Source organism: Lampetra planeri, chromosome 20 (genome assembly GCF_965212315.1).
Source record: "Lampetra planeri chromosome 20, kcLamPlan1.2.h2, whole genome shotgun sequence".
NCBI lineage: Eukaryota > Metazoa > Chordata > Hyperoartia > Petromyzontiformes > Petromyzontidae > Lampetra > Lampetra planeri.
In genome coordinates, this window is record NC_136126.1 from 9868400 (window position 1) to 9882888 (window position 14489).

The 14489-nt window shown below is 51.2% G+C and overlaps 1 protein-coding gene across 1 annotated transcript in view; it reads right to left on the minus strand.

The window, feature by feature from the left end:
* LOC144724423 (hemicentin-1-like) overlaps positions 1–14489 on the minus strand; it is a 262312-nt gene that overhangs the window by 74012 nt on the left and 173811 nt on the right. Inside the window, exons 50-61 of the mRNA XM_078603538.1 lie at positions 13994–14221; positions 12240–12413; positions 11421–11534; positions 10824–10969; positions 9098–9248; positions 8387–8581; positions 7044–7157; positions 5747–5934; positions 3804–3900; positions 2698–2859; positions 1159–1272; positions 308–513 (exon numbers count right to left, since the gene is read on the minus strand). Of these exons, the coding sequence (XP_078459664.1) occupies positions 308–513; positions 1159–1272; positions 2698–2859; positions 3804–3900; positions 5747–5934; positions 7044–7157; positions 8387–8581; positions 9098–9248; positions 10824–10969; positions 11421–11534; positions 12240–12413; positions 13994–14221 (1889 nt within the window). The remainder of the gene's footprint in view (positions 1–307; positions 514–1158; positions 1273–2697; positions 2860–3803; positions 3901–5746; positions 5935–7043; positions 7158–8386; positions 8582–9097; positions 9249–10823; positions 10970–11420; positions 11535–12239; positions 12414–13993; positions 14222–14489) is intronic.

Sequence of the window (14489 nt, forward strand, 5' to 3'; positions counted from 1 at the left end):
GACCTGTGGCTGCCTGCGCAAGGACGGCCAGCTCAGCAGCAGCAGCCTTCACATTCGTCGATATTGCTTCCCTCCCAAAGCAGCTTTCCACATTAACACGTGCAGTGAATACGGAATCGAACAAACATTCCCGTCTTTGATCGCAGATCGGGCCCAGCAGCGAGCACAGGAGGGAGAGGCGGCGAGGACGACGCAGTCAGAGAGACGTCCGCTCGCGGCAGCCTCACGACAACAACAACAACAACAATGACGTCGTGAACAGCGTTCACGCGCACGCCTCCCCCCCTCCCCACGTCTCGGGATGCACCTCGGCGTCGACGAGTGTCAGCACGTGTCCCACATCCCCGCGCAGCACGGCCTTCTCCGACTCCGCCAGGGGGCGGCCGTTCTTGTACCACGTGACCACGGGGGGCGGCACGGCGTTGGACTCGCACTCGAGCGACACGGAGCCTCCCGCTCGCACGCTGACCGCGAGGGGGGCCTCGCCGCCCCCATCGCGGATTGTGGGGGGTACTGGTGGGGGGAGTGGGGGGGGGTAAGAGTGGGGGGGGGGGGGGTGACAAGGGTGTAATTCTTAAGCCGGGTGCGAGTGGAGATGATCGACTGGGGTCGGCAGTGGATCGCAGAGCAACCATAAGTGTGGTTGGATCCAAACCCAGGCTTACTCAATTCAAACTTAGGAGCACAATAGCGCTGGCTCGGTGCGCATCCTTCTCCTATTGTTTTTATTAAGATTCAATAAAATGAACACCGCTTAATGGGATGTCAACTTTGGCCTTTCTATGGATAGACTGGTCCATTTCATATTCACCTCCAATGTCCATCTGCTCCAGACCACCAAAAGACACAACAGCACCCATGCTCATTCGAACATGGAGAAACCATATCAAATATGAATGAAAACGACAATTCACTTTCACACAACGCAATGCCCAAAATGGGAATAATGTCGATGCGATCGTGGCATATGAACTCACAATGAAGCGTACGCACATCAGGAATTTTGTCGATCGTAACACCCTTGACCTAAAGACCCAAGACCGAGAAGACACAGTCACGGGCCGAACCGGGTCGGCGGGCGCTTCCACACCAAGCGAGTGGACGAGGCCGAGCGGCATGAACGCGAGCGAGCGACGGGGTGGTGCGTGCGACACTCACCGTACACGGTGAGCACCACGTGCTTCTTGGCCTGGCCCGCGGCATTGATGGCCACACAGGTGTAGCGTCCGCCGTCGGACAGCTTCGCCCTCTGGATCTGTAAGATGCGACCGCCTGCAGGCAGACATCGATCCGAGGGGGTTGCAAGAATTAGACGGACGCTCTGCAGAGCGATCTTCTGCCCAACAACGCAAGCGTTGCTTCTGCATCCGGTGTGCAGCATCATAGTCCATGCTTGAACTTTAACCCCTTTCCCATTCCATTAGACGGCTGCAAGTGGCAGGGTGGGTGGGTCCCGTTCACCACTGAATCTCGGAACGCGCGAGGAGTTCAGCGTTAATTTTATTTAGAGAGACATACTGTAGCGCCGTTGATTTTAACGACATTTTACTCAACGCAGAGAACCGTAGCGACACGACCGCACTCTATAATAGCTGGTGGCAAAATGTGCCACAAGCCCTCCCGCATGGCTTTGTGGGAGCCTCAATACCGCTAAAGCTATTTTATTTTAGTTTATCTTCCGGTTCCGTTCCGATCACAAAAACACGTACGTCATCAGAATGGGACAGGGTTAAGATAGAATTAAATCGAGAGCTGCAGCACCGATGGTCTCCTAGTGTGAGCGCGAGCCTCGTCCATCTCATCGTTGTTGGCTGCCTATTCTTCTGGCGCTTCTCCGACCGAGATCGATGCTCTTCTGAAGTCCACCACATTGTTTCCACCTGTCCGGTCCGTTCAACTGCCTGTGTTACTCCACCTCGTCGTGGGCAATGTCCGCTCGCTGACTCTGCTGCGCAAAGCTTCGCCCCCGCTTCTTCTTTTACATCGTGTGCTGCCGATCTCTGAAACTCAATCCCACCTCTCTCTTCACACTTGAGTACAGTCGACGGAATAATCAGTTCACAATGTCAACCTGCTCCCCACTTACACGTCTGCACTACCGACGCTAGTTAGGTTCACAATGGTAAGTTCGTTTTTCGTTTGTTGTCCTTCTCCTGCACCTCCTATTAACATGGTTGGCTACGTATGGTGTGAAAAAAAATCAACATACGTACATGCATACAACAAATCTAGCAATGCGAGAAGGCACAAATACAAAGACCACCCATATAGCCTTAAAAGACTGTTGGAACAAGTGCTGTTAGCGAGCACCTATGAAGGCTGGCAGGACAGACGAGGGGGTGGGTGGCCAGTACCACGCCCGGCCACCTTTGTCTCCCCGGTGGCGATGTTTACACACCGCACCAGGTACTCATTAAAGGGTAAGTCGACCTCGGGGCGGACTGGTTCAAATAATCGTCACTGGTGTTCGCCATGAGCAGGAATCGAAACCGGGTCGCTGGGTTCGTAGCGCAGTGTGGTAACCACGGCACACACGCGCACACACACACATCTGTAAAGCAGGCAGGCAGACCGGCAGTTTGCGCATCAGTTGCGGACCACAAAGTGAGATTCCGTAAACAACAATAACGATGCGATCCTTCTACAAGCGAGACCTGGGATGAATGCACAAGAGAGGTAACTTGCGTGCGGCCTCACCGGGAAGAATGAAGAGGCTCTTGCTTGGCTGCAGGGGCCTCCCGTCCTTGACCCAGCCGAGCGTGGGTGGGGGAAATCCCGTGGCCTCGCACATGAGCGATATGGGGTTCTCCACCACTACGTGGATGCTTTCCGGGTTCGTTCCTACGATCGTCGGTGGCACTGCGGGGTGGGAAACACCACTTAGGATGACCGGCGACGTGTCGCTGCTGTTGGGATGTGATGACTTCATAAGGTCGCACTGATAACGCCACGAAGTGCTTGTCACAAAGGAACCATGATATCTTGCTGATCTCGTCAAGAAGCATAAAGCATCATCACTTGAACTCCGGTCATCCCCGCAGTAGCTGCTTTTCCATTGAACAAAGACGGTCACCGCATCATTCGCTTTCAGATGCGCTTCTGCGGCCGTCTGGAACGCTCTTCCTTCCGATATTAGGAAGTCACTGGAGCTATGCACTTTTAAATCATCTAGATTGAAAACTCATTTCTCTAGAACTGCTTTTTGCATTTAGTTTGTTGTCCTTCCCCCACACCTCCGATCAGCATGGTTGGCTACGTACGGAGCAAAAAAAGTTCAACATAGATACATATGTAACTTCCTGCGATCATATTGCTCGGACAGGGTACCGGTTATCTGGAAGAGGTTCCCGGTCTGCTGCTTATGTCCTGCTTACTACGGTCCTAAGCCAGTGGTGGCGATTCCAACATTCAGGTCACTCGATTGTGTGTTTACTATTTGCTTCCCACAATTTTTTATTGCCGTTTTCGAAACTTGGAGAGAAAAAGGGCTGAGTCGACCCCAACCGGGATCTGAACTCTCAACCATGGTTAATTGAATCAGTTTGCACAGAGCTTTGAGAGTTACCTCCTTGTATGTATAGCTGGCTACTCAGATTTCCTCCGACTGATTAATGGTATGGCAAAACATCCCAGGACAGGAACCGCCGGTGAGGTTTTTCTGGGTTGAAGGGCATTCATGTTTATTATGGTTATACAGGAGATATTATTACGGCTATGCAGGAGACATTACTGTTGGAGGCGAAGGTACGAGATGAATAGGTGTCTTCAGAGCCAGGTGACCCATGTTCAAGTGCAAAACTCACCGTGGACATTGAGATTAAACAGCTTCTCCGCCCGACCGGCGGAATTCTCAGCGACGCACGTGTAACGTCCCGTGTCCATCACCTGCGCACGCTCAATCTATTGGAAAAACAACATAACAGAATTAAAAACATAATTTAATTTAAGTTACAGCCCTTTATATTCTTGGTTCTTTCGGTAAAGTCACATAGAAGAGAATAATAAAATAATAAAAATAAAACAACAAAATATTCTATTTTTTATTTTATTATGTTTTATTTTTATTATTTCATTATTTCCCTTCTACGTGACTTTACCGAAAAAAACAAGAATATGAATCCATGCAGTCACGAAAGCTTTAAATCTAAATTTTACAGCCCTTTGTCAATCTGCTGGTGGGTGAAGGCATCCCTATCACTTAAATTATGTGTGTTCATTTTTTTAACCATACTTCACCATGCTGGTCAGTGCAGGTTGATGAAGAAGGGGCCCAAGACTTTTTAAATATGAAATATCACGCGCCGCTCATTCTTGCTACGGCCTGTGCCTCTATAACCCAGACGCACATGAAGCACTGTCCCATCGGCCCAGGCAACTCAAGGAAGTGCAATCACATAATCCGTCACGTTGCTATTTCAGTGCCAAAAGTAAATGTCCACCTCCGTTGGTCGTCCTGAGCCAACTATGAAAATTCCACATTCCCATGACGGGAAGCAGTCTCTCCACAGGACAATTACCATTGACTTTGTGCAAAATGGTACTTATTATAGCGAACCCATTGTGGATGATGGGATGAGATGAGGACCTGCCAATATATGAACGCATGTCCTTACGATCCCGACTTCAGTTGCCATGAATTACATCTCACGTGTGCTCTCAGTTAGATCACAGGAACTGTAATATAAAAGGAACAAAATATATCAACCTAGAAAGCTCGCATCGTGTCTCAAAACTTTTGCTATGTGGTCCTGCTTGGAATGTGAACTCAAGTTTAGTCTTGAGTATTAGCAAACTAAAGTTGTCAGAGAAAAGCCACTCAAAACCACAAGACATCTGTGGAAAAAAGAGCTGCGTAGCTCATTGGATTCCTCAAGTCTAAATAAATATTCTAAAAACAGTGAAGAACACTCAATTATATTCTTGGTTCTTTCGGTAAAGTCACGTAGAAGGGAAATAATAAAATAATAAAAATAAAACAAAATAAAAGAAATAACAGTGAGAATTTTATTTTATTATGTTTTATTTTTATTCTTTTATTGTTTCCCTTCTACGTGACTTTACTGAAAGAACAAAGAATATGAATCCCTGCAGTCACGAAAGCTTAAAATCGAAACACTCAATTATTCACGTGTTGATCCAGGAGAGCCACGCGGAATCGTATGTCAGGAGGGCCCTGCAATTGGGTTTTCATTTTAAGACGTCTTAAGCCCATCAGTGAGTTTCATACAAGTGGGAGAAAACCGGAGTACCCAGAGAAAGACCCGGGCGCGCGAGGAGGAAACGCTCTATCCCCGTACAGATGGAAATAGATGGTGATTAGTCCACTTGCTGCCCTGCCTTCTCCTGGCGAGAAAGTGTATAGGGCACCTCGACGCCCACGGGAAGGGCGCTTCACAACATTTGTGTGCGGCGATCCACCAACCCCCCCTCGCTGCCTCCACAGCGCTGGATTTACAGGCCACACACATCACAGCCACCACTGCCCGGCTCAAACTTCACAGACCGGTCAAAAACCTCTTTGCTGTACCGCCTCCTGCTGGTAACTTATCCCCCACCCCCGGCAGGCAGGTGTCAAACACACGATGGCTAAAAACGCCCGCGCGATCCGCCAACCCCCACCTTCCATCCGCCGCATCACAGGCAGCCCGTCAAAGCCACCGTCACCGGAACAAACGAGGCTGGCGCGAATCGGAGCGCGCTGCGCCTCTCTCTCTCGTACGCCCTCCGGCTCCCGGACGTTTCCCACCTGAAGAGTCTTGCCGCCGAACAGCAAGGAGTGTCTGCCGTCCGCGGAGACCGGCCGCCCGTCCTTGAGCCACGAGACAGAGGGGGCCGGGCTCCCGTCGACGGCGCAATCGAGCCGGGCGGTGCCGTTCACCGTCACCGCCACCTCCTCGGGCGCCTCCCCGGCGCCGCCCCGCACGCTCGGCGGCACTGGCGGAGGGGGGAGGTCGGGGAGAGTCGCGGCGGAGCGTGACGTTAGCGATCGCTCGAGCAGAGAGAAGCGCCTTGCGAATGATAAAAATGAAGACGATTGCGCTTGGCGTCGTCGCAACCCCCACACACATTTCCCCACTGACACATCCCCTCCTACGTGCCCCACCAGACGTACCCTCACTCGACCATGCAACTCATCGATTACCACCACCCCACGAGTCGCCCGACCTCCACAACACACACACACACCACACCTTCACATCCTCACTTGCCTCTTCCCACAACACTCCTCAAAGCGTCACCGCCTCCACTGTGGTCTCTTCCACTTGGAACGCTCACCCACCGTGTGGGGCCACCGACTCGCTTGTTGAGGATTTTCCGTTAAGCTTTACCTCACCCGACTCCGCCTGACCATGAGGCTGCATCTTCCACTGCTTTTCATATCTTCAATTGAATGCTTATGGTGGAAATTAAGGGGATTGAAGTGACAACTGAAGGCTGCAGGCTGCAATCTACTTTGGCAGTGAGCCGCTGCATTTACATGTCCACACCAACTAGCTGCTATATTATAGTGACCCCCCCCCCAAAAAAAAACGTTCACTAACCAAGGGGGGCTCACGAGACGCGACTGCGAACACGAGGCCCAGGGATGGCAGTGACAGCACTGCTTCCGATAATCAAAAGTGTGGCACGATCCCGCAACGGCAACTAAAGGCAACGCCACGGCAAAAAACATTGAATTGAATAGACAGTGTTCCATTTAAGCAAACCGTGATCCTTTTTGGCAATTGGCTTCAATTAAAGCTAAGAAGGTAATTCAGGAAAGGCGTCTTCGGCAAACACGGGCCGACGAAAGCGACGACGTCATCCTGGCGTCGCCATCGCATCGGTGCAACGACATCAATGGGTACGACATCATCGATCCTGCGCTTGGCGACGATGTCTTGTCTCGGGCCATGCTAGGTACAGTTGCATGCACGATCTCATCTGCACCGAGTACACGTGTCCTTGCCGGGTACGCGTGCTTCCGTACCGAGCACTCTCTGTATGAGCACTGTCCACACCGAGCACACGCGCGTCTGTACTAAGCACGTGGGCATCCGTACCGAGCACGCGCACGTCGTAGTTGAGGGAGTCCTCGCCCGCGTCGTTGACGGCGACGCACGTGTAGCGGCCGGCGTCCTCCACCTGCGCCCGTGGGATCTGCAGAACGCGGCCTCCTGATGGGCGACGAGGAACAGAGAGACAGTGTGCTTAGACAGAGAGTCAGTGCACTGGTGAAGACAGTGAAGGGAGTCGGGTGGCTCGTGCCCCCCCAATAATCCGATCGAAATCCCTAATTTCGATCGGATCATTGGGGTTTATTAGTAATACATCGGCATTTTGCGACCCCCACTGCCACGGTGTAGCATATTATTATGTGCCAGGGACTCTATGAGATGATAGGACGATAGTCTGAGTCCATAATTGGCAATAAGTAATGGCAAAGCAGTTATAAGTGACTCACAGAATTGTGCGCAGTTGCGTATACAGTACACGACTTCCCTGAAGGCAAACACCTTCAGTGAGCGCGATGCCGATCACACACGGTTCGAATTCGACCCTCGATCGATGGCTGTGCCATCGCCGCACACGCGTCGAATAAAAAGCAAGGGACAAGTCCTTACTTACTAACAACTCCTATCACTTTTCATTGCTGGAGGGTTTGCCCCCCCTACCTGAAAATCCTGACTCCGCCATTGAGTCAGTGTGCTTAGAGCAAGAAGACACAGAGAGTGAGTGTGCTTAGACACAGTGAGATGACACAAAAGAGTGAATGTGCTTTGACACAGCCATGCATGGAAGCACTTGTATACATACACGTATATGTCCAAAATATGTATACACACACCCAGAGCCAAAGACCCACATATAAGCCATAGAGGCTGTTGGGCAAGTGTTGTGAGCGAGCATCTATCAAGGCCCACACTGTGCTCGAGTGAGTGGCGTGGCCACAAACACACCTGGCTGCCCCAGTCTTAATGTTCACACACTACACTGGCTACTCGTTTAAGGCCCAGTGGACCTAGGGTATATCTATGAAAGGTTCAGATAGTGCCCGTGTCATTGATGTGCATCGCCAGGAATTAAACTCAATTGCATTGAAATGCCAGTTTATTTCCTAATCACATCACAGCCAACGTTGTACACGTGTACCTGAACAGCATGTTCACGGTACAGCCCTCTTTGACAATACAATGTACTGGTGGATGAGCGTCTCCTCCCTATGCCTGCCCCTGGTCGACCGCGCCTCGCATGCGCCGGTCGGTGCAGGTCGATTAAGTTGGCAGCATCACCCGAGGGAGCGATTAGAAGCACAGCACAACGACAGACGGATTTTTCTGCCGCTCTGCCCAGTGCCGCCGACCACTTTGAACGACCGCAAAGGCGTGAGAGCCGGGCCGGGCACCTGGCAGGATGAGGACCCTGTCGCTGGAGGAGAGGGGGCGGCCGTCCTTGTACCACGTTAGCATGGGTGGCGGCACCGCGTTGGTCTCGCAGTACAGGGAGATGGGGTTGTTGATGACCACGTCCTTCCCGTCAGGCCTCCCCGCGTCCATTCCGCCACGGCCGGGCCCCGCCGGCTTCTGGAACGCGGGAGGCACTGCCGACACGTGGCCAACGAATGCACGGTGGGAGAAGAACGTCAACAAAACGGAATCAAAATGCGCATCGGCATTTTGAAAGAAGTTCAACGTACGTACGTACATACGTGCGGATACACGTCTAGAGGGATGCTGGCACGGCAGTCATAACAACAGCGCACATTTCTTAAATCCTGCTGCCTCCGTCCACTCGGCAGTGTAGATGCGTTCACCACAGTTCGTCGACCGGCAGCTCACGTATGGGGCGGTAAAGTGTGGGTACTCCCACCTCTTCTAAAACATCGGCCAGCGTGGAAAAGTAGGCCAAATACGCTCCAGAGAGGGGTTCTCTCCTCGAGCTCCCTCCCTCTTGCGGAGGCCCTTCCGCCAGCAGTGACACGGGCGAGCAATTGCAGCCCCGCGCCTCACGCTACCGTTACACGTGCGGAATGTCGGGCAGGTGTGGTCGGGGCAGCCCTGATTAGGGGCCTTGAAACTTGCTCCTTCGCTCCGTGCGACACCGCGTCCCCGCTCACCCTGGATGTTGACGTCAAACTCCTTCTCGTCCTCGCCCGCCAGGTTGGTGGCCACGCAGGTGTAGCGGCCCGTGTCCGACACCTGAGCGTTCTTTATCTTGAGGATGCGACCGCTGGCCATGATCTCCAGGTGCTCGCCGCTGCTGATTTGCTGCACGGACAGCATTGAGGCCTGTTAACGTTTGCCCGCCCGCTCGTTCGTTCGTCAAACAATGCAATGCATTCTCGCATTGAACGCAATGCTGTTATAAGTGCAATTGTTCTTCATTTGTGCGATAAATAATGATAACAACAACAATAATGATAACAGCGGTGTAACGGTGAGCGCACTGAAATCGCAGTCCGGAGGTCGCCGGTTCGATTTGAAACAACGGGCCGACTTTTGTAATCCCCCTCGCGCAGCCACCTCCAGCAGTGTAAGCGGGTAGAGCCACAGTTAGTTGATGATCAGCAGGCCGTGCGTGGTGGGGTAAAGTGTAGGTACTCCAAGACTTTGGAAGACACAGGCCCGGTTGCCAGCAGCGGCGTGGGCAGGCAACTTGCAGGGCTGCACCGCGCTGCTCAACTAAACTGAACTTTTTATTTTACCGGGTAAGGCCCATTGAGCTATGTAGCTCTTTTTCAGAAGCGATCTGGCCACAAATGATAGCTCAACGAAGTGGCTTAACATATGGACATTTATAGCAGCCAAATACTGTAAAAACACATGTTTCTAAATGTGGAAGGAAAAACCGGAGAACCCGAGGAAAAATCCACACGACCAGAGGGAGAACGCGCAAGCTCCAAATATGCATCAAGCTTCAGGGTTGGGTTTGAACTCATGACCTCCTGTATACAAGGTGATGTAGTTAACATCTCGCCAACCGTGGTATTATTCGACGTGTGTCTCAAGTCTCTTTGTCAGGAGAGTCCTGCTCGGGATGTCGGACTAATTTATGAACGAATAATATAAAATAATAAATGTAAAAATGCCTCCTGTGCCCAGCATGGCCATGTCCCATTGGTTCATACAGAGTCTTGAGATACGATTAAATTTATGGTAATATTTTTTTAAATTCATAATTTAGTTGCAGTAAATATGATAAAGTTGGTATAATAGGCTTTGATAACTGCACATGATGGCATACACTCCACATGTCACGTGATCTACAATGTCCGCCGGAAAGTGTTAATCAGTAATAAAGTGCACAGATTATTATAATTATGATGATGAAATGAAGGCCTCACCACACTGCATTGGTCATTAGTATTGAATGATATTATGCAGAGTGATCAAGGAGGGGTGTCCAGATCTGGTTCAAATATAACCCACAGACTGATGGTTGCCATGATGAGGAACTCAACTTAGGTCGCCAGGTGTTTATAGCGCGGTGCACTAACCACTGCGCCACTGCTCCACCCAGCAAAAATGTACCGGGCAACGATACCAGGAATGGCTGACCTCTAGACAACCGAGTTGACCCTGCCACACGGACGCAGCCATGGCAGGCAACGCTCGCTCATCTCTCTCTCGCTCACCTGTCTGCTCCCTCTCTCGCTCGCTCACCTCGCCGCTCCCTCCCTCTCTCTCACACTCACCTGGCCACTCCCTCTCTCGCTCGCTCACCTCGCCGCTCCCTCCCTCTCTCTCACACTCACCTGGCCACTCCCTCTCTCGCTCGCTCACCTCACCGCTCCCTCTCTCGCTCGCTCACCTCGCCACTCCCTCTCTCCCTCTCTCACTCACCTGACCGTCCTTGTACCAGCGCAGCACGGCCACCGGCACCGCCGTCGCCTCGCACTCCAGCGTCAGGGAGTTGTTCACTTTGAGCTTGATCTCCTTGGGGCTGAGACCCACCCCCGGGTTGTCATCTTTATTGATGGAGGGCGGGACTGGAAAACATGGGGGCAATCCTCGATGAGATGTACGTACGTATGTTGAACGTCTTTCGCACAGTACGTACAAAACCGTGCTCATTGGAGGTGCGGGGAAAGGACAACAAACTAAACACAAAAAGCAGTTCTAAAGAAATGAGTTTGTCAATCTAGATTATTTGAAGGTGCATATCTCCAGTGGCTTCCTAATATCGGAAGGGAGAGCGTTCCAGACGGTCACAGAAGCGCACCTGAAAACGCGCGATGCAGTGGCCATCTTTGTTCGATTGTTAACCAAAAGCTGCTGCTGCTGCGTGGATCACTGGAGTTCACTAATCTTATCTAGTCACTAGTCTAATCTAGTGTGTAATCTTATCTAGAGTAACTAATCCTATCTAGTCACTAATCTTATCTAGAGTCATCATCACTAACTGTCCCACTGCGCCGCGCTGGCACCCGCCGCACTCACTGTAGACCTTGACCTCGTAGTTCTTCAGAGTCTCCCCGGCTTCGTTGGTGGCGACGCAGGTGTAGCGGCCCGCGTCCTCTGCGCCGGCATTCAGAATCTGCAGCGTCCGCCCCCCTGCGGAGACGCAGCGGCGTATCGACATCGCTCAAAACGATCGTCGGCGTCGTCGTGGGGAATATAAGCAACCAAAGTTGATAACAGCCCCGAATGTGCTGATGAGAGCCTGCGTGTCGAAACCGTTCCAGAGTTTGCTTTTAGTGAATTAATTGCCACTGAAACGATTCACTCCCAGAAGGCCGTGGGGCCGGTGGGTTTTGCAAAGAATAGTTTTAATCTTTACGTGGACAGACAGATACATGAAGGAGATGAATTGTCTATTGTAGACAAAGCATTGCTGCATCCAGCTGGGATGATAAATATGCATATTTCAGGGGGTGGCAAGAGGAGTGGGTTTTGTGCCTAGGCTCTATGTGCCTTAGGCACGGACCAATTGAACCCTCCTCCCAAGTGACCCAATACATCTTCTCATTGGTAGCCATCTACTCCCATCCGGCTGCAGCTCCGCGTTTTGTCTATAACTCTCCTGCCATCTCGCCACTTCATGAATGGAATGCCGAGGTGACGGTGGAGAATGGTGGCGCTGGCTATCATGGTCATACTGGTGATGATGGTCATTGTGCTGACGGTGGTTCTGTTTGTGATGATGATGTTTCTGGTGGGACTAAACACACGCGCACCCCCGTTAAGCGCGGTTGGCTACGTACGGTGGTGCAAAGGAAGTTCAACATTCATGCACGCAGCCGCGAGCTGTCGTCTCACCGGGCAGGATGCGCACGTTGCTGTTGGCCTGCACGGGCAAGCCGTCCTTGAGCCAGGTGAGCGTGGGCGCCGGGTAGGCCTGAGCCTCGCACACCAGGGTCGTGGGGCTGTTGAGGATCACCGTGACGTCCTGAGGCCCCGCATCGGGCCCGGCTCCCGGGATCGTCGGCGTCACTTGGCCGAGCGAGGTGGGAAGGGCGTGGGAGGGAGATGGGGGATGAGTCAGGTTATGGAGGCGATAACAGGTGGATAGGCCCATGAGAAGGACAAATTACAAATGCGGAAAACACCCACTGCCCAGAAACCTTGCCCACTAATTATACACTCGGCCTATTTACTCTTTTTTCTGTTCAGGTTTAATAAAATGGTCACAATTAGCCAATTGTTAACTACCTTCTGCATGCATTTACGTAGTATCTATGTCAGTTGACCTTCTTTCGCACCGTGCGTAGCCAACCGTGGTAATCAGAGGTGCGGGAGAAGGACAACAAACGAAACACAAAAATCGGTTCTCAAGTAATGACTTTGCAATCTAGATTTAAAAGTGCATAGCTCCAGTGGCTTCCTAATAAAGGAAGAATGTTGCTTACAATTTGCTTTGCATTCTAAAGGTTCCTTACATATCATTGAGCCATGTATCCTGAATTCAACCTCCTGAATGATTTTATAATTCTTCATTCTCTGTAGACTCCCTTTTCACTACAGTGGGACAGGTAACCCATCACTAATCTCTTAGATAATTTGAGAAATTGAAGACTCATTGCACTTCAGCGAATATGACATCATTTGCACACTCTGCGAGCAATCTTTGTGTATACCAGCACTAATCCAAACATCATCATTGTATCCAATATATATACAACTCTCTTACGTTTAAACAATCACGAATGGAATTGTATCTCAATGCAGGGAACCTCCTGAACATAGTGAAATGTCAGCATGATTATTTACAAACTCAATTTCACCTGAAGACAGCCAGTCAGCCAAATTGTCCACAGCAAAACCCCCGTAATGATTTTTCGTTAACTTTGTACTAATTGTGAAATTGTACATTAAAAAAGTAAATGTGGACTCGATTGAAAATTACTTGCCTGGATCTCAGTGAGGTGTCTGTAGGAGGCATTGATTTATTTACGTGTGATGTTTAATGTAATTTCCTCAAATGCAGAGGCGCGCCAGATTTATTCTGAGCAACGTTTCCTCCCACATGCAGAAATATGAAGGACAAAAATATATCGACCAATTATCTTCAGTAAGGACCCCTCTTAAAAATGGTTATTGAGACTCACTGAAGCCGACGTTGGTAAAGAAAAAAATGCATTTGTGTATGGATATAATGCCAAATTATTCATACATAATTACATGATTACAATCTGGGTGGCAATGTATGTAAATATGTTGAATTTCTTTCGCAACCGTACGTCGGCAGCATGCTCCACTGCCAGTCAGAAATGTGCGCGTTCAAATTCCGGACAGGGTGAAACTCTGACCATCAACCCTTTCGGGTTCATATAAAAAAAGCCACTTTATTGGGTTGTCAACAGCGGTCGTCAGATGGAGAGTCTGGCCCCCCACCAAGAAGAACGTGGAAATCCCACCTCTGGCTCGTAAGCGACGCAGCCCGCCCTCACGCTCGCACGACGAGCGAGCAGACACTTTGATTACAAAGTGCCTCTCGCTGCATCCACCCTGGCGGTATGGTGAAACTCTGACTTGTTGCCCAGCGAGTGGGTGTCACACCACAGAGCTAGTACCCAGGACGTTGAGGTTGTAGTTCTTGGTCCGGGCCCCGGCCTCGTTGGAGGCCATGCACGTGTAGCGGCCGGTGTCGCCCACGCGCGCATCCGTGATCTGCAGGAAGCGGCCGCTGGAGACGATCGTGCGTCGTCCCTCCTTCTCCTCGCCCTCGCCGTCCACCTCCGCATCTCCCTCCAGCAGGGGCTGCCCATCCTTAAGCCAACGCACGGTTGGTGTTGGGTTACCTGCACGCGCAAAAGACAAAGATCCCCCCCTCTTGTAGCCTTCAACAGGCCGATGGGGCAAGTGCTGTTGGCAAGCACCCATGAAGATCGGCACAACACATGAGAGGAAGGGTGGCCAGTGCCACGCCCGGCCACCTTTGTATTCCCATTGCTGATATTTACACACCGCACCAGATACTCATTAAGGCTGAGTCGACCTAGGGGTGGCCCAGGAAAGTTCAGATATTTGTCACCGATCTTGGCCGTGAGCGAGAATCGAACCCAGCTA